General features: G+C 35.0%; 3 protein-coding genes across 9 annotated transcripts; 2 read left to right on the forward strand and 1 right to left on the reverse strand.

Annotated features, from left to right (window-relative positions):
- Window positions 1-268: 268 nt before the first annotated feature.
- Window positions 269-2,931, reverse strand: cyb561d2 (cytochrome b561 family, member D2). The gene is made up of 3 exons (XM_081383992.1): window positions 2,641-2,931; window positions 1,665-1,702; window positions 269-1,452 (listed from the first exon to the last, which is right to left on the reverse strand). Exons 1-3 carry the CDS (start codon window positions 2,765-2,767, stop codon window positions 949-951), a joined length of 669 nt encoding a protein of 222 aa, XP_081240118.1. The 5' UTR covers window positions 2,768-2,931; the 3' UTR covers window positions 269-948.
- Window positions 969-14,584, forward strand: rassf1 (Ras association domain family member 1). Of its 2 annotated transcripts, XM_081383991.1 has the most exons (8): window positions 969-1,120; window positions 3,549-3,765; window positions 5,833-6,328; window positions 7,405-7,529; window positions 12,321-12,425; window positions 13,118-13,403; window positions 13,517-13,632; window positions 13,921-14,584. In XM_081383991.1, exons 3-8 carry the CDS (start codon window positions 6,049-6,051, stop codon window positions 14,068-14,070), a joined length of 1,062 nt encoding a protein of 353 aa, XP_081240117.1. In that variant the 5' UTR covers window positions 969-1,120; window positions 3,549-3,765; window positions 5,833-6,048; the 3' UTR covers window positions 14,071-14,584. The 2 variants fall into 2 exon arrangements, with proteins under 2 accessions (XP_081240117.1, XP_081240116.1); XM_081383990.1 differs by lacking the exons at window positions 969-1,120; window positions 3,549-3,765 and adding an exon at window positions 3,789-4,578.
- Window positions 14,585-15,021: 437 nt separating this feature from the next.
- On the forward strand, window positions 15,022-18,094 carry tusc2b (tumor suppressor 2, mitochondrial calcium regulator b). 6 transcript variants are annotated; one of them, XR_014031490.1, is made up of 5 exons: window positions 15,023-15,095; window positions 15,705-15,911; window positions 16,940-17,060; window positions 17,180-17,774; window positions 17,870-18,094. XR_014031490.1 is itself a non-coding variant. In XM_081383994.1 (4 exons), the coding sequence occupies exons 2-4, from the start codon at window positions 15,760-15,762 to the stop codon at window positions 17,243-17,245; spliced, it is 339 nt and encodes a 112-aa protein (XP_081240120.1). In that variant the 5' UTR covers window positions 15,022-15,095; window positions 15,705-15,759; the 3' UTR covers window positions 17,246-18,094. The 6 variants fall into 6 exon arrangements, 3 of the variants coding, with proteins under 3 accessions (XP_081240120.1, XP_081240119.1, XP_081240121.1); XR_014031491.1 differs by having other exon boundaries at window positions 15,045-15,095; window positions 15,685-15,911; XR_014031492.1 differs by having other exon boundaries at window positions 15,050-15,198.
- The last annotated feature ends 5,532 nt before the right edge of the window (window positions 18,095-23,626 follow it).

Consider the following 23,626-nt stretch of genomic DNA (forward strand, 5'->3'; position numbering starts at 1 on the left):
TATATATATATATATATATATATATATAGACACAATATAAATAAGAATCTAAATGTATATATACACTATTCATAAAAAAATCTAACACTTGCCATTATTTGAAAAGACATTCATATATATATATATATATATATATATATATATATATAAATATATATATATATATATATATAAATATAATATATATATAATTTTCCATATATAATAGTTTAATTTAAAGAAAATTAGACATTATAAATGTCTTTAAACATGATCTGCAAAACTTATAGCACAGGAAAAATAAATTTTATTTTAATTAATAAAAACGGATACTTGCCCTTAAAAAAGTATACATATTATTCATAAAATTTGTTCATTTATGTACAATATTAATAATGTGAAGTTCAATAATAAATGTAAGTTTATAAATGAGCTAAATTGTTAACTTGAACATAAGATTTTAATAAACCAAAAATATGATTTCTGCCATTAAGAAATAAATGGTTGATTACATATAACATAATATATATTTTAATAATTTATATAAACTATTAATCACATAAATGTAAGTTTCCAATTAAGGCATATTTCCTTTCATGATCTGCAATACCAGAAAAAGGGCAGACAGGCACTGGTAAATGCAAAAACATTGTTCACAATCACCAAAAGAATGACAAATAATTGAATAAACAAATTATTTTATCCTTGCAATTAAAAAAATCAGTTGCCTTCAGTCAATTCCAAAGATGTTTGCAAAAAAGAAATGCCATCATTACAGCTGAAATGCACTCAAGAATATAAAACTGTTATCCAAAAATACAATTGTTTTGGTCAATCTATACAGCAATAATATAAATGTACAAGTAGTTGCAAAGCAGCACTCAGTATCATCATCTCCGTCATGCAGATGAGCCGCAACCTGCAATTCAGGTTCACAATGTCTGTGTATGTGAACCTGTTTAGAAAGTTTCAGTACTGCATTCGTTTCCGGGCCATGTAAGCGTTCGTCACCTGACTCATAATGACCAGAGCGCACAGAACCGGGCAGAGGACCGCCAGGTACCAGACGTACCCGCTCACACTGTCACTGAACCACGATGAGCACAGTCCGAGAAACAAGCTGACGCTGCCCAGCAGGAACGTGAGTAAACCGGAGGTGGCGTGGTAGCGCTTCAGTTTGGCCAGCGACCAGCCTTTGGCCAGTTTGGGATAGAGGAGGGGAAGTCCTCCGAGCGACTGCAGCCCGACGACACACACCGTTATCACACCGACCAACCCGTGCCACGACGTGAAGTGTGGCTTGTCGTTGAGGTTCTTGTTGTAAACGATGGCGCACAGGCCCGCGGTCGCGCAACACACGCACAGACACTGCAGGATCCAGTGCAGGCGGCCTTTAGTTTTGTGCTTCAACTTCCTGACGGGAGACGAGTAGGGGTTGAACAGCAGAACGGCTTCGGTCATGAAAAAGGAAAACTGGATGGGAGCAAGAAAATCTTGTGAGAGGATAGTATGGCGTGACAAAAAGCAAACTTAAAATTCATTTTACATGCAAAACAATCAAGGTCTGTATGCACTCAGACAGTGTCGGCCCAGATCCGGCCCACATCTGGCGCATGTGGATCCCACCCGTTCCAGATGTGGGCCGACTCTATGTTGCTGTCTGGGCTGTTCTGCGTCACACTCACACCGAGAGTCATCAGGAACGGATGCCATGAGAACAGACCTGTGAGCAAACAGAGAGCAGTGTTGTTTATATACCACTATAGGCTAGTATTTATTAATAATTCTATGTGCTTCTTTTATTTTCATTTGATTTTTTTAAATATATTCTATTTAGCTTATATCTAATTGTATTTCAGTTAGTTGCCAAGGCAACATTTCTAATTAGCCTTTACTCTAATATTTATATTTTATTGCAGCTTTGTTTCAATTACCAAATAAAACACGTTTTAATGATTTTAGTTAACAATAATACACTGACATACTAAACAAGACATTTATTTATTTAGATTTAGATTCCTCTGACATAATTTTAATGTTTGCTGTTTATTATTTTTAGTTATATATTTAAAATGTTCATTACAAGTATTTTAGGTATTTTTATCTAAAATATACTACAAGCAAGTGAAAATATCAATATTGTATTTCATAATATTACAAAATATACATTTATTTAATAAATGATTTATATATATATATAACAATGTATAACTACAAACAACTGAAATATTTGTATAAATTATAGAAACTATATTTTCATTATTATTAATAATGTATTACTATGATGTGATATTTTATTATATTTGTCAAATAAATAAATAAATATACATACATTATACATATACAATACAAATACAAAAGTGTCGATTTTTTGAGCATACAACCATTACAACATTTATATTTATAGGCTATAATCTACTTTCATAATTAATAGGATATTTGCACGATGTTATTTTGTCATTATTTTAAATGAATATAACGTTTGATTATTATTATAATAACATGTACGTATATTCCTGTCAGAAATAAATTAGATTCAATTATTTTTTATCAATAGTATCAAACAACAAATAAATTCACAACAGGAAGCGATCGTTTTCTGACAGCACAGATCAGTGAGAGTCTGAGTACGATCTTCACACTGGTGTTTATTGTACTCACTGGATCCAGGTTTGGCGAGGACCGTGATGAAGCCAGTGAACACAGCGCACAGCACATGAGTGGAGACTCCGCACACTATCCTGCTGTAGCGGTACAGCTTAGGCTCCGACTCGTGATGGACAGTCATATTGCACTCTACTGGGTCTCTCTCAAATCTATTCCATACAGCTACACAAACAGCACACTGAGACTAAACTAACTCAAGCCATTTGAAATGCTAGCAATCTCAACTCCGAACTCTGATCATTCAAGATTTCCGGTTACACACCAACATGCCATAATAAAAGTCTCATCTCGTTTCGAAGCAAAATCTGATTTGTCATGAAAATGAATATGATTTATATATTTTGAAAACCCACTACGATACATTAAAATTAATCTTGTTTGCGCCAAAGTCTATTTTCTTCTCTAAATTATATAAATTACTTTTATTTTGACAATAATTGTAAATAATTTCTTCCAGATTGCCTCTGTTCTAGAAATCCCTGTGCTCATGCTGACGTGGGATTTTGTTTACACGCATGTCTTTCCGTTTTTTGACCTGTAGGGATCACACTGGATTTTTTTTTTTTTTCAGATTCCACAAATAAGTAAATGCTTCACAGTTTGTTATCTGTGTCTGTGCAGAACTTATTTTTAAATAAAAAAAAAATCTGTCCATGAGGTCAATAATGTTTTTAACTTTAAAAGTATGTTTGTTTGTTTGTTTTTTGTATTTTATTTATTTTTAGATTATTATTTTTTTCTTCTTTTCACAATGACATTTTTATCTTTAAAAATAGTTTGTATTTTTGTATTTATATTTGGTTTGTTTAGGGAAATGTCATGAAATGACTCAGTTAATTGGGGAATCCGATGACCGTAACTAAATCAGACATTCACAACCAATTACTGTTTATTGTCCTCAGTGCAGAGCAGGATTTCTTCGTGTCCTGTGACCTGCTCGTCCTGCTGGCCCTCATCCAGACTAAACGGAGGACAGAAACCTTCTTATCTCATCTGGGTCTTCCTAGACCTCCTTCCTGATGATACATACATCCGCTATCAGACCAAAGAGAGAGAGAGAGAGAGACTTCAATGTTAAATCAAGCCTATGGAGCTCTGCCAACTCCCAGTTTGGAGCAAGTAAGTACGCACACTAGATTTCTATGCACTGAAAGCTTTGCAGGAAAATGGTATCTTCCATATTTACTTTCTACGTTATTTATTAAACTTATGCATGACTCTGTAGAAATATTCTGAAGATTTATCAAAATAACGACTTAAATTTCATTCTGCTCCCACGCCTATAACTTTAGAAGACTTGAAATGTATATCATACAAGTTGTATGAGCCACTTTGCTTGGAAAAGAGCTACGTTAAGATTCTCTAGGAAAGATGGGCGAGTAGATAATAATTTTGAGAGCGCTGTCCCTTTAAGAATAAGTTTAATTTTAAACGAGGTCATTGAAAATAGACCCGCAGGCGTGGGTTCAGAGTATAAAACCCGAGGGTCCACCAAATGATTCAGGAAATGAAGTCTGCTCTCCCTTCGCCGCTCTTAAATAGGACAGATCGTGCTGGATTAAGGTTAATCTGAGGCTGCGGCGCATGCGCACTAACGCGCGCTAGCGGTCGCGCTGTACAAGGTGCGCGTTCTGACTGAGGAGAAGCTCATAATCGACCCGGTTTCGAGCTGCGACCGGCACCAACAGTGAACCGAAAATATGAGGAGACATCTGTCTGCCAGAGCATCATAATTTCCACTTTACTTTTGGCTGTAATCGAAGATGTTTTCTCTGTTTTACGCAATCACTTGCGTTATCTCCTCTCAAACACGCGATGCGCGCGCAGATTACGCGCTGTTTGAGACTTGAAGAGCGGATTTGAGGAAACTGAGCCGTTTACTGTCAGTCTGAGGCTCTTCTGGCGATACAAGTGTCTTGTTTGGGGTTTACGGTAGGTTGGTCTTTTTAAGCAGTTTCTACAAGAGGTTCAAATACAAGTACGCTACAACTATAATCTGACACTATAACCATCAAATTATAGATGTATAGTCTACTTTCTGCAGTTTGTAGGGTTTTTTTGTAATACCACGTCAAATCAATGACGTCGAATTGCTAATCTAATCTGTGAGAGATTATTTTGTTCCGTGTTATGTGTTTGGAATGAATACTACTACACTTTTTTTTACAAGTAGCCTACATTTGTAAGGTTGTTTTTTAAAAATATGTATTTCTTATTATGTTTGTTATTCATTTTCTTTATTTTCTAAAGGTCTATTGTATTATAATCTCTTGGTTTGTGTATTTATGCATGTCTGATTCTGTGTACGTTCTTTAACTGGATTTGAAGTCAACACATTTTGACATCTAATCTATTCTATTAATTAATTAATTTATTCGTTTTAATTAAATGAATTAAATCGAACACTAATTAATTTAGCAATTATATATTTTATGCTTTTATTTTAAGAATGTATGTAGCCTATTTTACATTAATTGTTGCGATTTATTTGCTTATTCTCTTCGCGTTATTTAACTCAGTTGTTCTACTCTATTCTACTTGACCATTCTTTATTAGTCGATATTATGTGGTTTTTATTTGCTATGCTTTTGTGACCCAGTTTTACGCCTCTTTCTATTCTGGTTGGCTGTTCGGGCCTTTGGGCTTCTCAGGATTAGGACAGTAGCCAAAAGAGGTGCCCTACAACAGAAATGGTCCAAAAACACCCTTGAGTGAATTTTCCTCCTCACGCATACTGATCAGCCTCCATATAGATGTTGTCAAGTGGTTTTGTAAAGGACAGATTAGTTTGCACAAACCCGCTGGAATGTTAAAACCCCATAATTTCCTGTCTGTGGACTTTCTGTCGTCTGATGTTTAAAGAAGCTTTTACCCTATACAGACTAAATATTTAATTCTGTTCGACAAATATCAAAGGTCTCTCTTTTATTAAAAATATATAGGCGTAATATACAAAAAAAGTAATTATAATGGATTTATATTATTAAAATAGATTTTTATATATATATATATATATATATATATATATATATATATATATATATATATATATAATTTTATATTATTTATATATAATGATAGTAAAACAAATGAATGGAGTCCTTTGAAGATCAGAGAGATTATAACTGTCCACATTTATCTCACAATATATCGTAATCTAATCTAAACTCTGTTGTTTTTCCTCAGATTGAGCCAGATGCTGCTGAAAACTGAATCAAGAGGACATCTCGCTGAAAACATCATCTCTTTTGTATTAATATTGTACGATCGACAAAGTGATCCATGTTTGTTCTCAGCCTGGATGTGCAAACGCGTCAGAACCCGACGCGACGTCCGTCGACCTGGTTCGGAGTAAACCGGGTCGTTTTGAAGTGATGCTTTTTAGCCTCCCACATCCCCAAGATGGCAAAATGTGAACTCATTGAATTACAGGACTTGACTCCGGACGACCGCATCGAGTTAGCGCCCCCTAGCGGCCCTCCGCCCACTCTGGAGAGGTGGGGCAAAGAGAAGGTGGTGCGGATGGTGGGCGAGCGCGTGCGTCTGGAGGACCCCGACTGGCCGACGTGTAAACCCGGACGGGGTCACGACTTCCAGCCCTGCAGCCAGACGCAGCTCAGCTGGTGCGACCTCTGCGGGGAGTTCATATGGGGCCTGTACAGGCAGAGTCTCCGCTGCACACGTGAGTCCTTTACCCAGATAATCCAGAACATTTCCACGGGGATATTTGTCTTCTGCTGCGTAAATGTTTCTGTCAAGACAATCTGGCCCTCAGTGACTGAAAGCAAATAGGAAAAGGATGTTTAGGTACGGATTAGTTTAGACAGTGTCTTCTGTTGGATAGAGATTGTATGGGTGTGTGTTTGTTACGAAATTTAAGAATTCAAACGGCAAATCAATCAGTAATGTTATTAGTTTATTTATGGTCAGTAATTCGTAAGTACAGGTCAGCAAATAAATAACACAACAGAATATAATAAAATAGAATAACCTTATACAAATTAGATTTAGGCAAATAATGCAAATGGAATAAACAAATAAATGTTCTAATAAATGTATAAATACATACATGCTTAAATAAATGTAAAACTTTGAGTAAAGGCATACGTAAATAAATACATTTGAATTTTTTTTTTTTTATTTAGGTCAAATTAATAAATTGGGTAATAGCATACAGATTAGATGTTAAAATATGTGCAACTGATTTTAATTTCAAATTAAATAACACATAGAATAAATAACAAACTGCTTACGAACCAACAGAATAAAGTACAATATAGAAAATGAAGAAGAATAACTGCATAATTACATAAATAAATCCCTAAACCAGCCAGAACACATTGGCAAATCCCTGGCAACCTTCCAGAATATCTTGTAACAGCGAGATTTGCAAGTTCAACCCACATTTTTGTTATATAAATTAAATATATCGTTTGCTCTTTTTCTTTCTCTTTGCCAAAAACATCACTTTAAAATGTACCCGCATGTTTTTACACTTGGTAAAGCTTTTAAAGTGGCTTAGTCAAACAGACCACAGATGAATGATTTATTCATCAAATGACCCAGAACCACTATTACCACCAGGTGGCGCTGTAGACTCATTTTATGAGCAGCGCTTGACCCCTCTGTCATGTGTTTTCACTGAAATCAGACGGCTGCTCTGTTGTTAAACTGTAGTGCTCAGAACTATATTTAACTCTAGAAACAAAAACTGGATGTGTGGTTTTGGTTTCTGAAGGAATGTTTGTGTCTCTTCAGACTGTAATTACACTTGTCACTACCGCTGTCAACCCTTCATTCAGCTGGACTGCAGCTCCGACTGTGACGCCATCCGTGAACAAACGAACTACTGCGAGGACACGATCGAGACGGACACCAATGTGGTGAGAGAACGACTGCTAGAGAGCACAAGTCACCCGTAAATGACGTAAATAAGAGAGGAAGTTGTTTATGTATGTGCTAGTCATGGACGCTTTCTCCATTTCTGCTACATAAGAAAACAATCATGCTCTGGTAAGTCATTATGAAAAGTTGCAATTTTTAAGAATAGAAATGATGACTTTGTCACAATTATAACATTAAGCAAAATCATGAGATACAAAGTCGAAATTATGACATACTAAATCATACGTTGAAATGATGACAAAGAAAGTAATAATAATGAGAGAAAACGTTGAAATTATGACCGTGACAATTATGACATAAGTCAAAATTAAGACTTAAAAAGTAATAATTATGAGATAAAAAGTCAAAATGATGACAAAAATTGTAAGATAAAAAGTCAAAATTTTTGAAGTGGAATCATAGGATAAAAAGACACTAAATTGAAATGATGACTTTGTTACAATTGTAACATTAATCAAAATTATGGCTTAAAAAGTCATAATTATGACAGAAAATCATGAGATAAAAGGGTAAATTATGACAGAAAATCATGAGATAAAAGGGTAAAATAATGACAGAAAATCATGAGATAAAAGGGTAAAATTATGACAGAAAATCATAAGAAATTTTGAAATTATGACAATTATAGGATAAAAAGTCGAAATTCTAAAAGATAAAAAGTAATTCCTGACATAAGGTAAAATTGACATACTAAATCAAAATTATGAGATAAAACCTTAAAATTATGACTTTGTCACAATTATAACATTAATCAAAATCATGAGATACAAAGTCGAAATTATGACATACTAAATCATACGTTGAAATGATGACATAGAAAGTCATAATAATGAGATAAAACGTTGAAATTATGACTGTCACAATTATGACATAAGTCAAAATTAAGACTTAAAAAGTCATAATTATGAGATAAAAAGTCAAAATGATGACAAAAATTGTAAGATAAAAATTCAAAATTTTTGAAGTGGAATCATAGGATAAAAAGACACTAAATTGAAATGATGACTTTGTTACAATTGTAACATTAATCAAAATTATGGCTTAAAAAGTCATAATTATGACAGAAAATCATGAGATAAAAGGGTAAATTATGACAGAAAATCATAAGAAATTTTGAAATTATGACAATTATAGGATAAAAAGTCGAAATTGTAAAAGATAAAAAGTAATTCCTGACAAAAGGTAAAATTGACAATCTAAATCAAAATGAGATAAAACCTTAAAATGATGACTTTGTCACAATTATAACATTAATCAAAATCATGAGATAAAAGGGTAAAATTATGACAGAAAATCATAAGAAATTTTGAAATGATGACAATTATAGGATAAAAAGTCGAAATTGTAACAGAAAGTCATTATAAAATAAAGTCAAATTGACATACTAAATCAAAATTATGAGATAAAACCTTAAAATTATGACTTTGTCACAATTATGACATAACTTGAAATTATGACTTAAAAATGTATAATTATTAGATAAAAAATTTAAATATGACGTCACAATCTCGATTATTATCTTTTTATCTGTCATAATTTCGAGTATTTAGATAATTAATTCAAAGTTTCTAAAAGCTTTGTTTCCCCATCACTAGCATGTGTGCATAAATTCAACGTAAAGCATAATTGAAGTAGGTCTGAGTCTCGGCTCGCCATATGCCACCAGTGCTGATTTTATTACGTCCTACACACGCAGAGTCACGCGCAATTTACGACAACCACACAATAAAGCAGCTGCCCGCTTTTTAACATTTCAAATGTGACAAATAAATGCGTTACTTTTATAACATTCTGGACATTTATTGACCAGTGTAGAGTTGCATGGAAGGTTTTAGTTGATGATTTAAGATGGTAATCACAGTGATGATCTGCGAAGGACAGATCTGCCATTGATTTTTCCATGTTAGTGAGTCTTTCTGGAGTGCTGATGTGAAAGTGAAATGGGGAGGGTGGAGGAGGAGACAGCTGGAGAAATGAACTGATCACGCTTTACCTAATTACAAATGTGCAAATCATCTTAACCTCTCATTCGGCCTTGTAACATTTGCACAAAGGTCTTTCTACGTTTACATTTTTTTTAATTACACTTAAGACTTTACCCAGCGGCACCATATGAAACATTTATATATGTCTTATATATCCTCCTGAGACCCGGCGATTCTTTTCTGTTCACTGTGTTATTTTCTGCACTTCTTTTCTTTAATTCTAAATTATTTTGTTTCTTGGTAATATTGGATATAATGACGATAATAATAATAATAATCATTATAATTATTATGATTTAATATACATTTGTACAAATAAACGTATACTATTATTTACTAATATAAATATACAATTTAAAATAAATGTTATGTTTTATATATAACAAACATTGCATAGTATTATATGTAATTTTTAAAGTAATTATTATATAATTATATTTAGATGTAATTATATTTTTCTGTCAACTGTAGTGATTTTTATATTGTTTGTTTGTTTCACAGCTTTTTCTGTCATACCAAATACTTGTATGTTAATTGGCAATACTTCAAATAATATATATATATATATATATATATATATATATATATATGTGTGTGTGTGTGTACATAATAGTATAAATGTATTCAAAATATATTTATACAGTTATTTACTATTATAAATGTGCCATTTAAAAATATTGCATATTACTATATGTAATTTTGACAATTATTGCATCATTATTTGTAGATATAATTGGCTTTTATAATTGGATTAATAAAATATAATTTTATTTGTCAACTGTAATGATTTATAAATTTTTATCCATAATAGTATGGATGTATTTAAAATACTATTATTTACATTTATTTTAAATAAATATGTGTATAATTTTTATAATTGTTATACCATTAATGTTTGTATAATTATATTTTTTATAGTTAGAAATTGTATTGTATTGTATTTTATTGTTCTGCTGGGTCTCGGGGGGAGGGGCCAGGATTGAATGGAGGGAGGAGCTTACGTGCAGTAAATTCAATCTGGGGGGCGGAGCAAAGCGGAAGGGTGGGGTTTCAAATCACGCCTAACGGTTGCATTGCATCCCGGTTGCACGAGGTCAGTTAGTCAGACAGCCACATCACCCTCCTCACTCAGACACAGCGGAAGCTCTTGTACAGTCCTGGTCCGGTCGGTTTCGGTGTGATAATGACGGATTGTGAGTGGTTCGACATGACTTGGGGCAGCAGCGCGAGCAGCGGATACTGCAGCCAGAGCGACTCCGAGCACGAGCACGAGCTCGAGCAGTTCTACACCGCGCGCACCTCACTCAGAAAGACCAAAAAACGCAAAGTAAGACAGTGATACATGATCATACAAAATACTATATTAAGCTTAAATGTATATTATTTTGGCGTTTGGGGTGGGCTTTGCTATTTTTACAGTCCATTTGGAACTGGAGAAACTTAACTTACGCCGGATATCTTCGGCTCGGTGTGCCAACAATGCATGTACGCAATCTGCGCATGCGTGGTTATTTTAAATGATGCTTGCATATACTTTCAAACTGTACAATTTAGTAACTATAATTACTGTATAATTTATTTTATTATTAAAATTCGTAACATACTTTATTTTAATTATTCAATATTTTTTAAGTATTTATTGTATTTGTTATATTTTAGATTTAGTTAATTGTATGTGTGTGTGTGTGTGTGTGTGTGTGTGTGTGTGTGTGTGTGTGTGTGGGATGGGGGGGGGGAGTGTTTCCTCTTAAAATGATGTCATGCTGAGTAGCACTTAAGGTGATTAACAAATCAAAGCATCTGCAGTCTGTCCATGTCTCATTACATAGCCCATGATCAGTGTAAAGACTCTTAATTAAAACTTCCATTACTATTTATGAAGCCAGAAATTTTATTTAAAGATAAAAGTGGACCAGGTTTATACCAGAAACATATATTGCTTGCTTATTTATTTAGTAGTATTTTGTTTTACACACAAAAGAGAGCCATAATGCCTGAGTCTATCTTATGAATTTATAATTTGTAAATTAATTTTTAAAACATACATTAATATTTAGATAAAAAGCAGGAATTATTGTCTTAAATATTTAATAACTACTTAAATTAACCAGTTGATAAATATTTAATTCAGTTTATATGGTACTTTTAACAGTTACGCAGATTTACAGAAAAAAAAAGTAGAAAACTTGGGATGAGGCGGTCTCGAAACTAGGAAACACATTTTCCCACAAATTTGGGAGGAAATCATACTTGTTGTGAAGTATTAGTTAATGGGGCAGACTGAAAATCTGTTCACTCCTTGCTCACATTCACACGCATTTGAAGTCTACATGTGTGTATGAGTGAGTGTGGAACAATGTGTGTGTGTTCGTTCCCACTTCCTGTCGGCTATTTCTGGATGAGGGAGGAGGGTGTTTTCCTGTGGCCCGTGTCAGTCTGTGTTAGTTGTGGGTAAAGGCATCCAGCTGGATCTGACGGAGTATTTGAAACCCACTTTCTGTCTCAGACTGCATTTGTTGTGCTGTACAAACACAACCAGCTGATGTTGTTAAATATAGTTACTCGGTCACATAAAGTCAGGCGTTTTTTTTGTCAAAGTATTTATAAATCTGTTTCTTATTGGTTTGTATCTCAGGAAAACCCATAAAATCAGTGTTTAGGATGAACTATAAAGTTCTCATAAACCTAGGGATATGTCAGCCAGTCTGAGTCGCTTGAGCTTTCTTTGCCTCCCTCTTGTGGTCACGTGATGCATTACACACTCTCCTGTCCTCTGTCCTGCAGGATGAGCCGGTCGACTGCAGGAAACAGGAGCTCTCTGTCACTGAAATACAACAGAAAGTGAAAGAATACAACGCTCAGGTCAACAGCAACCTCTTCATGGTTCTGGTAAGGAAACCTGTCAGTCTCCATTTATGTAAATCTATCAAATCGTTTTTTGCTGGTTTTAATTTTACAATTTAATATATTATCGAATGTATATATCTTAATGTATGTATATGCGTGTGTGTGTGTGTGTGTGTGTGTGTGTGTGTGTGTATATATATATATATATATATATATATATATATATATATATATATATATATATATATATATATATATATATATATATACATACACACACACACACACACACACAATTAAAAATAAATTAATCCATTCAGTTATTATATATTAATTATTAATAATATTACACAGTATAAATTTTATATATATATATATTTTTTTATTGATATTCTATATATATATATTTGTTGCTGTTTACATGTATATCATAAAATCATAATAACATAAATACACATTATATTATATATCTATAAATGTATTAGTGGTGCTTGCATTATAATTATAATAACACAACATAATAAATATAATGATATACAATATAATTTTATTAATCTTTATGCTTATGAGAGGTGCTTGCATTATAGTAATTTTAATTGCACATGTATATTATTATAATATTAAATTTATTTATATATTATTGTATTATATTTATTTGTGATACTTGCATTTGGACGAACCCCTAACCGTAACTATCAACTTCAATGCGATTCTTTTCTTGTCCTCGTCATCAGAACCGTGATGGATCTTACACTGGCTTCATAAAGGTCCAGTTTAAGCTGGCCCGGCCCGTGTCTCTCCCTCCTTCACGGAGCACGTCCTCCTCCTCGGGATGGGACTGCACTGAAGCACTGCAGCATCGCACCTCATTCTACCTGCCCAGAGACACAGTCAAACACCTGCACATCAGCTCCAGCACACGGGCCAGAGAGGTCATCGAAGCACTGCTAAAGAAGTTCACCGTGGTGGACAATCCAGCCAAGTTCTCTCTGTTCGAACGCAGCGAACGGCAGAATCAAGGTGGGGAGAACAACATGTATACTTTATTTTGACACCTTACCTACATTGATTCTTATAATAAACAAAATATGAATTGTAAGTATCAAAATTCCTATTATCTTTCTTTTTTTCAGTGCACTTAAAGAAGATTGCGGATGATGAATGTCCGCTTTTCTTGCGTCTGTGTGCTGGACCCAGTGAGAAAGTCCTCAGTTTAGTTCTTAAAGAGAATGAAACGGGAGAAGTGAATGTGAGTAAATGTACATGGTTATCTTTATCAGAAATAGTACAAAAATTTAAATATGCGGAACTATACGGTTATCCAGACCACATGTGTGTCTTTTAGTCCCGTATAGTCCATATAGTCATCCCTGATTGGTCTTAACCCCAGTGACGGGTAGGTTTGGGGCGGGGTTAGGGGTAGGCCATCGTGTGGTCCGGATAACCGTATAGTACCAAATATGCTAAATTGTTTTAAAAGGTATATACACATTTTTGAGGTACAAGTATTCACAATATTGTTGGCTTCTTCTCGCAGTGGGATGCGTTCAGTTTTCCCGAACTCCGGAACTTCCTGCGCATTCTGCAGCGGGAGGAGGAGGATCACGTCCGGCAGATCGTGCGGCGCTACGCCTCGGCACGAGACAAGATGAAAGAGGCTATGAAGAACTTCAGTACGCCTGGCTGAAACAAGCTGCTTTTATACCTCGGAAACAAGAGAAAAGGAGAAGAAAACGTACTAAGTACGAAGCTTATTACTGTTTGAATCCAAAGAGTGTGTGGAAGAACCCTTTGAGACATGAGAGGGTTGTAAATGAAAGAGAAATGCAGTGAGAGAGAGAGAGAGAGAGAGAGGAGTAGCGAGTGTTTAAGCGTGACTGATGAGCGTGAGAGGAGTGTGACGTTACACTGGGAGAAATGCTGCGGTCGCAGCCGTAGATCCAGTTGTGGAGCAACGTCTTTCCAGTGTGAGCGACAGATTATTGGTCTGTGCGGTGATTGCATATATCAATGCAGATTAAAGAGTATTTTAATCACCATTTGAACTTGTAATAGGAAAAAATATATAATTTTAAAGGCTATATTAATATACCACCATTTAGTGATGCAATACTTGTGAGATATTGAAGGACCCATGTATATATTGGATATTTGTTGTCAATTTCTTTGAAATTAAATAAAGTAGAATATTTTTCCCCTTTAAAAATGACTGTTTTTGTTGTGTGCAAGAACCGTTAAATGACAAAAACATATTTCATTGTTTGAAATATATAATATGCATTATTTAGCATTTTATTATTATTAATAATTATATTTTAAGTATATAAGTAGCTTTTAAAGTTAAGTGAAAAGGAAAGTTTACAATATGACCAACAACATGTAATTTAGAGAATACAGATTTTTCTTTAGAGGTCAAATTATTTGTGCCTGCATGTTTACTAAATTATATGCACAACCTTTTTTAGTTTTTTAGTCTGCTTTTTGACAAAAATGCGAACCATAAATTATTTTATATTTTATTTTGATTAATGACTTTATTCAAATAAAATAAAATAAAAATTATTTAAAAATTTAAATTTAGTAAAGACTTTTATTCTGTAAAAAATCTAACTTTTATTCTATCCATTCTCCTCACCGAAGCAGTTCTATGTATTTCCGGTTGTAGCAGGAGCGGCTGAGAGTGTGTCTTGATTCACTCTTTGATCTGCAGCGGTACGTTTATGACTTTACACACTCCATAAATCTGTTTAAACCCGCATTAATTCGTATTATATCCGCTCCTCTGCTTCATTTAACATCAAGAGACTTTATTCAAGTAAGTGTCATCATTATAAATATGAATAATATTGTGTTATAGACACAAACGTTGTAGGACATTATGATGATGTTAGCCGAATTAGCACGAAAGCTATATCAATTTAGACAATTGGAAAATAAAATAATTAAACTGAATGTTATTTATTAATAATAATACTGATGGAAGATCTTTTAGTGAATAAATATAAAAAATCTGACTCTTGTTTTTGCTAATTTTTTGCTGTCAAACCCAATCTGTCTTGTTTTAAGATGCTACATGCTAATGCTGAGGTGAAAATCTCTGTTACATAAAATATTGTTCAAAATGTCAATTTATTAAGAACGTAAAATATATTTTATATGGATTTTACTATAATAAAGTGTTTGACTTGGTGGGAAAGCACAGGTCACAGGTTTCCCATGTCATAAAAAGTAGCCATATTTTATTACCGTGACATTATCAGCTTCATGATGTCAATATTTAACAGTATGAGTCAAATAAAAGTCTATTCTTTCTTCCTCCAGAGCTGTACATCTGTCCCAAGTGTGACCCGAACAGGAGGAGAATGTTCTGCGGCCCATGATGGGTGGCAGCGGGTCTAAAGGTAAAGGGTACTGGCCGTTCTCTGGTTCGGTTGGTGGGGATGAACCTGCCAAAGACGGCCAAGAGCAGAGCCTGGCCAGGGTCCGGAGCATCCGAAATGCGACGCCTTTCGTGTTTACCAGGAGGAGGTAAATATAGCCACAGACCCTGGCATGCGACAGCATAGCTGAACCGCTGTGCCAGTTACACTAAGAGAAGGAACTCTCTTTTACTAAGAGAAGGTACTCTGAAAAACACATTTTCTTGAGTTTCATTGCAGATTTCAAAAGTAATGTTTTCAAAGTATTTGAGTCATTGATGTCATTTAACCTTAAATGCACAGTCAATACGCTATATAATATATATATATATATATATATATATATATATATATACACACACACGCATATTTGTTCATAGAATGGCAAAAGTGACCAATCAGAATCATATGGAAGCTTGTTTCTGCCACAGAATAAAAAATAAAAAGGTAATTGCAACATTTTATCCCTCAGAATTGCGAGTTTATATCTCGCAATTCTTTATAACAAAACTTTATAACACACAATTGCAAGTTTATATCTCAGTTCTGAGAAAAGAAGTCAGAATATAGGATACAAGTTAACAATTGCAAGAATAAGGGTAGAACTGTGAGATAAAAACGTTGTAATTACCTTTTTTGTTCAGCAGGGGAAACAAGCTTCCATAGAATCAAGTGTTCCATTCACACAGAATGTTTTCTTTTAAAAACACAAGGTGCAGGGTATTGAAATGAAAAAAGAACATCTAGAGCCGCCCGTGACATCTTCTTTTTACGGTCAAGACTCTGCAAAAGATGTGAGACATGGTTAATCACGTCTGTCTAGTGAATGTTAACATAGAGAAACAGCGGAACTCAAAAATGCTTTCTTCATAAACGGCCCCTTAAGGCTCGTTCACACCAAGAACGATAACTATAAAGTTTTAACAATTGTTCTAATTCTATGAGAATAGGAAGTTTACACCGCAACTAAAACGATAACGGCACAGAGACACAACAAAACTGCTGAGCGCGCTTGTAATAAACAGAACTTATCGTGCGTTGGTGTGGATGCTAATCTCGTTCTTGGTGTGACTTTGTAAGAATTTTTTGATTGTTGCACATGTATGTGTTTTTAACATTTGTATTCATGTTGTGAAGCTCTTTGTACTACGATGAGGACGGCGACCTGGCCCACGAGTTTTACGAAGAAACGGTAGTAACAAAAAACGGCCGTAAGAAAGCCAAACTAAAACGAATCCACAAGAATCTCATACCTCAGGTTAGTCAGCGCAGGAATGTTTTGCTAACATTTTCTGCATGTTTTCATTATATTGAATTATAATAAGTCTTTGAATATTCATGATTACTACAACATTAATATTGGGAATTTTTCCGTAGGGAGTCGTCAAGTTGGATCACCCTCGTATCCACGTCGATTTTCCAGTCGTCATCTGTGAAGCTTGATGTCGTCGGTGACCTCCTGTGAAGATTCCGTCCTCCCTCATTTTCCTCCCGACCGCTGGATCCTGGACACGCTTGCTGTGTAGCGCCCCCGTGAGTTTGGGAGGGCTCGACGCGTGTATGTTGAATCCCGGCAAACGGGCCACGAGATGCTCTGGCCGTCAGCCTGAGAAGAGGCTGAGGCCTGACAATGATGTCCTGACTTTTTTCGTTTTCTTGTAATCCTCCACATGTATGTCTTGAAGACTATTATGGGCTGTACGGCCAAGACACTAAGTGTGGTTTGTATGAGTGAATGGCTTTTTGTTTGTTAGTATATGACCATAGAAATCGAGAATATTTAGCGATGTTTGACTTTTATCAGGAGCACATCATGAAGGACTCTGGAGAACCTTCTAGAACATTCAGTTTAGAATTCTGAAGATGTTCTAGAAGCCCTCAGAAAGATCAGGTTGCATTTGAACGCTTTAATCGACGGGCATTGTATAACAAGCAGAGCTTCGCAGATCGTCGGGATGCGATGTTCGTAGAGGTAATGCAGTTAGGGTTAGTACAAAATAAGCAAGTAAAACTACAGCCTGAATTTTGCATGTAGTTCATATAGACCTGATTCTGCTTTCTTTCCAGCCAGTAGGAGAGAATCAATGGCTGTTTACTGCGCTGTGATTTGTTTGTATGCTGATTGGATGATGGAATTGCTGCCGCTCCTTGATAGGTCGATTGAGGCACTGACTGACTCAGTGCTTCCAGTCATTGTGAGAAGCCCTGCCCCCTCTCACTGTTCTGGCAGTCTTTATTTATTACAGTTGAAATGACCAGATGGCATTAAAGAAAATACCACGTATAAATGCATATCAAACTGTGTTTGTCTGTTAATTCGATATTAAAAATGAATATTTAGTGGGACACTGAACGGATTTTATCCATGTGGATTTGATTGAAAATGATGGCTATGATTTTCTTTTATTTATTTTTTTTTTTTTAAATGATATATCATTAATATATTCATTGTCTAAAAAATAGTTTTATGATTTATTTCTTCTGTTGAATATTCCAAAAAATGCGATGCACAGGAAGTGACATCAGTTGGACCGTTCTGCAGCATGACGTAATGGTTAGTAAACCTCATTCCATTTAAAAAACTTTTTTTTAACACATCGCATTGTTGACCGTATTTGTTGAGACTGACCATTCAACCCTGTTACTGAAGTTATTGCAAGATAACTTTTTTTTTTTTTTTGCTTGCCCATAACTACAAACCAACATTTGATTTTATTATATAAAAAAAATACAAATAAAAACATTTTAAAGATAAAAATAGCTAATTAGGTTGCAGGCTTTGCATTAATTTTGTAAATTTAAATCTGAATTAAAGGGTTAGTTCACCCAAAAATGAAAATTACCCCATGATTTACTCACCCACAAGTCATTCTAGGTGTGTATGACATTCTTCTTTAAGACGAATACAACATGAGTTATATTAAAAAATGTCCTGGCTCTTCCAAGGATATTTTTTTATATTTATAAATATGGATATTTTTCTTACACAAATCATGCATTGCTTGACTTCAGAAGACCTTTATTAACCCCTGCAGGGCCATGTGGAGTGCTTTTATGATGGATAGATTGATGCACTTTTATCATGGATAGATGCACTTTGATGAACTTCAAAACAGAAACAACCATTCACTGCCATTATAAAGCTTGAAAGAGCCAGGACATTTTTTAATATAACTCCGATTGTATTCGTCTGAAAGAAGAATGTCATATACACCTAGAATGACTTGAGGGTGAGTAAATCATGGGGTAATTTTCATTTTTAGGTAAACTAACCCTTTAAAGCTGCAGTTCTTATCTTTTGGCGCTCTAGCTGATAATAAACAGAACTGTGTGCGTCTTGTGGAAGAACATTGTAGCCAGAGCTACTTCTCTCTGTTTATTTCTATGACGAGTCATGCAGGGACTGGGTTACTCCGCAGTGGTACAACCCGTACCAGTCTATATAGTTCGAATATATAAACACTTATAGTTGTGCCGTAGTGATTCAGGATAAGACAAAAACACAGTTTCAAAAATGGATTCATGATGTACTCGCTTATTTATATACATTTTGAACACAAAAAAAATTAAGGACTGCAGCTTTGAATCTAAATCTACTGTCTAGAAAGTAAATGGGGTTTATGTTGATTTAATGTGGTTGTCTAGATTTTGAAATTATACCTGCTGAATATTTACCCTGTTGAACCCAGAGGAGCAAAACCAATATTTATGGGTTGTGTGTGTTTGTCTCCTCTGTTTAGTTTAATTAAGTTCCATCCACAACAGGACAACATCAAATACTTTAAGCCATTTTGTCTTAGTTGATCGTCTTTTCCTCCTGCAGTCTGTCCTCTAGTTGAACTCTTGTTCTTTCCACAGATCTGAACTCCACCGTTGCTTTGGTTCCTTCATCTTCCATCCACAAACAATTGACCATACAATGTTATCCTCTACTGTTGGAATCATTTATCATTACAAGGAACGTTTTCCAGCGACGCTAATCTCTGACCTGGACACTTGAAGAAAGACAGGACATTCTTCTGAACTTGAGTGAAGCTGAATTATAAGGATATTTACCAAGTCAAACATCACTATTATGGTTTATTATTTGGGTTAGTGATTTGAACAAACTACTAGCATTAAGTATTAAACTTTGCAGTGCAAATCGTCTACCACAATTTGTGCTAAGAATGATTTGTTCTAAGTGGTCTAACTTGCAGATAATAAAATTAGCAAATAAACCCCATCATATAGGCTTGTGGGAGGGATTTATTGAGTCAGGCCAGAAAACAACCATTTAGCAACCATTCAGAACCAGCTAGTTACCGCATAGCATTGTGCTAATAACCCCTCATAACACTTTAGCAACCAAGTAGCAAGTTTAGCACTTCTTCAGAAAGTGTGAATATCTTGTTGACCAAATTGTGTATGACATAGATGTCATGATCATAACTGCTGTAGGAATCTGCATTCCATATCCATGATCCAATCTTTAACGAACCACGGTCTCACACCCACCCAGAGTCCTAATTGGGGTTTTATTCCCGCTTGGTTTTCTGAAGACTAGCAGTGATTTCCTTGGAGAGGCCAAAATGAGCTGTGATTGTTTTAGCTGCTGTGCCTGGAGACTTGTAATCTTTATCATATGAGTTACTCAAACTGCTTCAGTGCATATGAAACAATTTTATATCCCAAATCTGCAATCAAAACTCCCACGTTAAAGTAGACTCATCACTCATTTCAGCTGTGCAGCTGCGTTAAGTTCCAATGGCTTCTAGGTTAGATTTGCATTAGATTTGTGTTATAGTTTGCGCAAAACTTACTTTTATGTATCCTGGGAATGTTTGTAGTTGAATACTAGCATACTATTCACGATATTTTGTAGTTTATGTTTGTTTACAGTGTGCTAATTATGTCATAATTGCCATAATTCTGCACATATTTGGTGGAAATGGATTGAAATATGGTAAAATGTGTTAAATTAAGCTAAGAGTGCTACATTTTTATTGGTATATGAAAGCATCATTATATACAGTATAGCTAACACCGTGTAGTGTGCCAAACTTTTCTGACAAGAACATTTATTTACAAAGTTGCAATTACATACGCATTCATGTGACGTGATTCGTAAGAAAACGGCTGCACCCATTTGTAACCAATTTGCCTAAACGTAAAACAATTATGAATTCTCATGAGACTGTTGAGTGTGTAGCATGCTAGTATTTCTTTATTTCGGATTACTAGACGCCTCTCTTTGGTATGCGACGTGCTTGATTTACTCTGTCACTGCGATATGCTATCATTCCATTTTGCACAATTACTGGACACCCCTCGCTGTATTAAACTTGCAATATAGTAATAAGTCATGTGACAACGGTGTAGTATACTACTATTTGGGGTGTCCATTGCTGAATTCATAATCGCATATTTGCATACTACTTATAGTCTGCCATAGAAAGATGTGGTAAAAAGTAGTATACTAGTATGCGGTTCTGAATTCAGCACCTCTCAATGGGCTACAGTACCACAATGCAATGTGGTTTATTTGACCTTTGATGGGGTATCAACCTTTTTGACTTGGGCTTATTAAGTAGACCACTATCAGTGAAGACCTTTTTACACAAAACTGGATCTATATTAAAACTTATTTCAGAAATGATACATGGACATCTCTCACTGTATAGTATGCCATTTTGGAAGAGCATTCTTCCATGCTATTTCTGTTATATAGAATGTTTTTTGTTACGACTGTTTGAAGCATATCATTGCATACTGCATACTATTTCAAATACTATTTAGAAAAATAGAAGGCAATTTGCTAGTATTCTATTCAATTGGACAACAAATGGTTACATGTACTATTTCAATAATATGTAGTATGCAGTACTGCAGGCGCAGGGGCCAGTTGCATAAACATAGTATGTCAAGACTGACCAACTAGCAGTTAGCCAAGGGGCTAGCAGTCTTACTTTTTAGTGTCCAAAGTAGACCAATCTATGTTTTTGATCTAACTGAATTAAAAAGTTATGAACAGTCTTGAAGAAAAAAAAATGTGATGACTAATCAGTCTTGATGACTAGTCTAAGCAGTTTATGCAACAGTAGTACGCCATTGCGAACATATAGCCATTGCGAGTGTGTGCAGGGCTGATCCATCAATGCGGGCTGGTCCTCTATTTAATTGCTTTCAGATGATTTCCAATCATTTAAACCTCAGGCTCATTAGGCAACAGCGTTCATGTATTTCAAATATTTACTCATTCAAACAGGAATGTTTCAAACTCTCAGTTGTGCCGTAAATGCTCCTTTAGCCTATAAATTTTGCTTTATGGTGAGTTTGTAACAGAAAACAAACATCCCCCAAATGCCTCTTTTTTTCGTAATGGTTTTGTTTAGAAAATTTCACGCAACCCTTTTCAATGAAATGTCCTTGAGCACCATGACGGTTCTCCCGCGGTATTGACGCACGGCAGCCGAATTCTTGCTGTGCCAGGAGTGACCTTCCTTCCCTTTTGAACAGTCCCGTGTCCTGACCAACTGAGTCATGGGCTGATTAAAAGAAAATACTCATCCCGTTCACTGACACAGGAAACACAGGTCATTGAAAGTGTGTGTGACTTTAATTAAAGAGATATCTCGCTCAAAACTCATATTTTAGGGCAGAAATGTTTGGCCAGTGAATTACAATCACGCATAACCAGAAGTATTTGTGTTTACATAGTTGATTTGGGTTTATTTTAGGATTAATTTATGCTAGTTTACTGAAATGCATCCCTTTTTCCATGGAGCTCAATGGGAGTAATTTAGCAGAATGTCCAGGCTGCTTTTCTCCATACTAAAACAAGATGATAAATAATTGAAATAAATAAATCTTAATAATAATAATTAATTATTAGAAATAATTTTTGGGTGCACTGTTACTTTAAGAAACTAAAAATGACCAGTGGTTCTTATATGTCATTTTCTGGACAGCATGTGTGCTTATAATCAGATTTCAGTGTTCTCTTATCCATTTTTCAATAAAGCTCCACGTTATTGCTGAGCATGGGGTTTTACGGGCTCAATCTCTCTCTTGTTTTTACTTACAGGTCTCTGTTCTTTGCTTTCTCTGCAAAATACCCAGAAAGTCGTTCCTGAGTCAGCAGAGAAGAGGAAACAAGAGAAAGGCAGTTCAGCTGTGTTTACTGGTTTCATCAAACACGATGACCGCTTCGCTCAGACGTTGGAGGTCAGTTATCGATCTTCTCATTAGCGAAGACAGAGCTGATTTGTACTCTGGGTTCATTACTCTAAACAAGCCTTTCAGACTCCACTGATGTCATTGTTTTAGCAGTGAGCTAAAATTTGTTTTGGAGCTTTTGAGCTATGGACATGAGTGATACTTAAAATTGTGTGGTATGTTAGTTTTCTTCTTGACTTTCAATTTTTGTAGTGCAGTAATTGATAAAATGAGTGTTTTTACCACCCCAAGCACCCTAGCAACCACATTGTAACGCGCTAATAACCTCTCAGAACACCCTAGCAACTCCATAGCATTGAGCTAAGTTCACCCAGAGACCCTTAGCAATAAATGGCAACACCCTGGCATTGTGGTGGTGAGTTTAGCAAATCTAATATTTAGAAAACACAAGCCAATTGTTAGAAGCCATTCAAACAGAATGCGAGAAAAACGCAAGACGTGGAAAGTGGAATGGGAAAAAATGCAAAGTCTCAAAACGTTTTAAATTGTTTATTCTTTTTGATGTAATTTTATTCATTTTTTATCCGTTTTTTGATTCCACACAATTTCAGTGTTCCAACACCCCCCAAAACACCCCCAGATGTACAAATTTAGAGTATTTGGCCA

This window comes from Scardinius erythrophthalmus, assembly GCF_964197995.2.
Source record: "Scardinius erythrophthalmus genome assembly, chromosome: 14".
Lineage (NCBI taxonomy): Eukaryota > Metazoa > Chordata > Actinopteri > Cypriniformes > Leuciscidae > Scardinius > Scardinius erythrophthalmus.

Coding starts and splice junctions, on each gene's coding strand:
- cyb561d2 (XM_081383992.1), bottom strand. CDS start 2,767: ATGACTGTCCATCACGAGTCGGAGCCTAAGCTGTACCGCTACAGCAGG. Junction 1,703..2,640: donor CCTCGCCAAACCTGGATCCA/GTGAGTACAATA, acceptor GTTTGCTCACAG/GTCTGTTCTCATGGCATCCG. Junction 1,453..1,664: donor CGTTCCTGATGACTCTCGGT/GTGAGTGTGACG, acceptor GCTCCCATCCAG/TTTTCCTTTTTCATGACCGA.
- rassf1 (XM_081383991.1), top strand. CDS start 6,049: ATGGCAAAATGTGAACTCATTGAATTACAGGACTTGACTCCGGACGAC. Junction 7,530..12,320: donor TCGAGACGGACACCAATGTG/GTGAGAGAACGA, acceptor TCTGTCCTGCAG/GATGAGCCGGTCGACTGCAG. Junction 12,426..13,117: donor GCAACCTCTTCATGGTTCTG/GTAAGGAAACCT, acceptor CCTCGTCATCAG/AACCGTGATGGATCTTACAC.
- tusc2b (XM_081383994.1), top strand. CDS start 15,760: ATGATGGGTGGCAGCGGGTCTAAAGGTAAAGGGTACTGGCCGTTCTCT. Junction 15,912..16,939: donor TTCGTGTTTACCAGGAGGAG/GTAAATATAGCC, acceptor CATGTTGTGAAG/CTCTTTGTACTACGATGAGG. Junction 17,061..17,179: donor ACAAGAATCTCATACCTCAG/GTTAGTCAGCGC, acceptor ATTTTTCCGTAG/GGAGTCGTCAAGTTGGATCA.